General features: G+C 43.1%; 1 protein-coding gene across 1 annotated transcript in view; it reads right to left on the bottom strand.

Annotated features, from left to right (window-relative positions):
- Positions 1-241: 241 nt before the first annotated feature.
- LOC104489473 (39S ribosomal protein L23, mitochondrial-like) overlaps positions 242-2,117 on the bottom strand; it is a 10,190-nt gene continuing 8,314 nt past the window's right edge. Inside the window, exon 3 of the mRNA XM_010131636.1 lies at positions 242-576. Coding sequence (XP_010129938.1) covers positions 412-576 — 165 coding nt within the window. The 3' untranslated portion in view covers positions 242-411. The remainder of the gene's footprint in view (positions 577-2,117) is intronic.

The raw sequence follows: 2,117 nt of genomic DNA on the forward strand, positions 1-2,117 counted from the left end.
CCCGAGCCAACAGTCCAGTGAGCTACGCTGTTGTGTCCACCCACGACTGACTTGTCTTCTAGAGATTCCATTCAAGGCGACCACACTTAACTCTGGGAAATGAAATGCCTCCTCCTGTTGCTCAAACAACCTGCAGAAGCAGATGATAAGCCCAGAAACACCAGACACAGAAACACCACCAAGCAATCCCACACTTTAGAAACAGCCCACAAGTTCACAGGAAGGACCTGATGCAGTCCAGTTTATTTTACCTTTTTATTTCTTTAGAGCTGTTTTGTTTTAGTTGTGCACAACCAACCAGGAAAAAAGACACGCTAGCAAGGGCTGCTCGGTCATTACATGAAGGGAAGAGTGCAAGTTCTGCTGGTCAGAATCCCTCTGAGCCTAAAGAAAAGCAGCTGGCTTTTTGCATCAAAGTCCAAACCAATCAGGGACTCCACCTCGTCTGGGGTCACCTTGCTGCCTCTGCTTCTCTCTCTCCATATATTTATCCTTCATATCCTCGAAAGAGCGAGTTTCTGTATCTTGTTCTTTCTCTGGAAACAGGTTGGGAAACTGAAAGGTTTGTCCTTGACCCTAAAAAGAAAACAAATGATCAGAGAGACATTCCAGCCTTTCTGCAGTAGTTATGATGCATGTTCTTAAGATGAAAGACCACCCTGAAGTTTCAGCTGGTGCAAAACGGTACCTCTCAACCTCCCAAGATCTCTTTCCACCCCTCTCCCTAACATACACAGATATCCACCCTCCCCCTCAAAAAAGCTAACTTTCAGCCTTGCCTCTTTTCTGTGCTAATTGAGACCCTGACATCTTTTATTTACAATGAATGGTCAGGAGAGGGACACCTCTTCCAAGCCTTTGAAGCAGCTCAGGGATGTTGTATGAGTCATACAGTAAAAGCAAGGTGAGCAAAATAAGTGATTTTGGTAAAGTAACAGCTCGGGGAAATCCGTGGTGGAGCAGATGCTCAGTGTACGAGTAGCAGTTACAGTTGCTTAGATCTCAGCTGAGGATAAGAGAGAACAGACCTAGCAGCAACTAGTGTCAGGTGGAAGGTGGGAGTAGAGAGTAACAGGTATCAGAGGTCTCTTATCAACAGGAATAAAGACTGTAGTGTAAAACAATTACAGAGGGAACAATCCAATTCATCCCTAACGAGATTACAGTGATTACATCTGCATCAGTCATTCTGCCCAGCAGACAAGGCCTTTTAGCAAAACACCATCACATCTACGGCTCCCACTTGGAAAATAAACATTTGCTTGGTGTCTGGTTTTTATCTAACAGCAGGAAACCATTACTCTGGGGAAACCTTCTATCCCATTAAGGTTACTTACTTTCCAGTGGTGTTTGCGCTAAGCACAACTTCATTACACTCAACACCATCAGCCCTTCCAAACTGTACAGGATTTTGCATAGTAAAACTCATACCTGATCATTCATAAATCTACAATTACTCTCCAAAATCTTCACAAACCTGACCATACATTAACTCCTTTGTCAGAACACCTTAAGCAGCAACCTCAACAAAAGCATTTCATTGCTTCAGATGAAAACACTTGAGTTTGGCTTTTTTTTTCCCAGATCACTCATTCTTTACATTTGTGCAATAAACATAATCAAACAAGAGGCCCAGTTATGAAATGGTTCCACAAAGGACATGAAAGGAGCCTTTCACAACCTATACTACATTTTGGGATCAGAAATGTGACCTAATTACATCCCAAAAAGCTGTCACCATGTCCCTGACCCCGCTGAATGTGTGCTATGTTTTATTTAGCCATATATGCTCAACCTGGTAATTTACAGGTGTGAAAGAATTTAAACCCTTTGGAAAGAAAAACCCATGACTTATCCCGGTTGAGCTTATCCAGACTGGAATCTAGGAAATATCAACTCATACCCAGCAATGCTCTGGTTGTTTTTCTAGCACATACTTCTCGGGGGTTTCCTAAAGGACTGACCATACTATGAAAACAACAAGGGAGCTGCTGTGTACATGGCTCCTTCCTTGACTCTGGCCTGGGTAAGATCAACTGGAACAAATCGAGGTTTTCCTTTCCACAGTGAACACTCTGGGATTTCAACTCTTTTGTATCTGTAACTCACCAGCAGGA

This window comes from Buceros rhinoceros, unplaced genomic scaffold (assembly GCF_000710305.1).
Source record: "Buceros rhinoceros silvestris isolate BGI_N320 unplaced genomic scaffold, ASM71030v1 scaffold24432, whole genome shotgun sequence".
Classification (NCBI taxonomy): Eukaryota; Metazoa; Chordata; class Aves; order Bucerotiformes; family Bucerotidae; genus Buceros; species Buceros rhinoceros.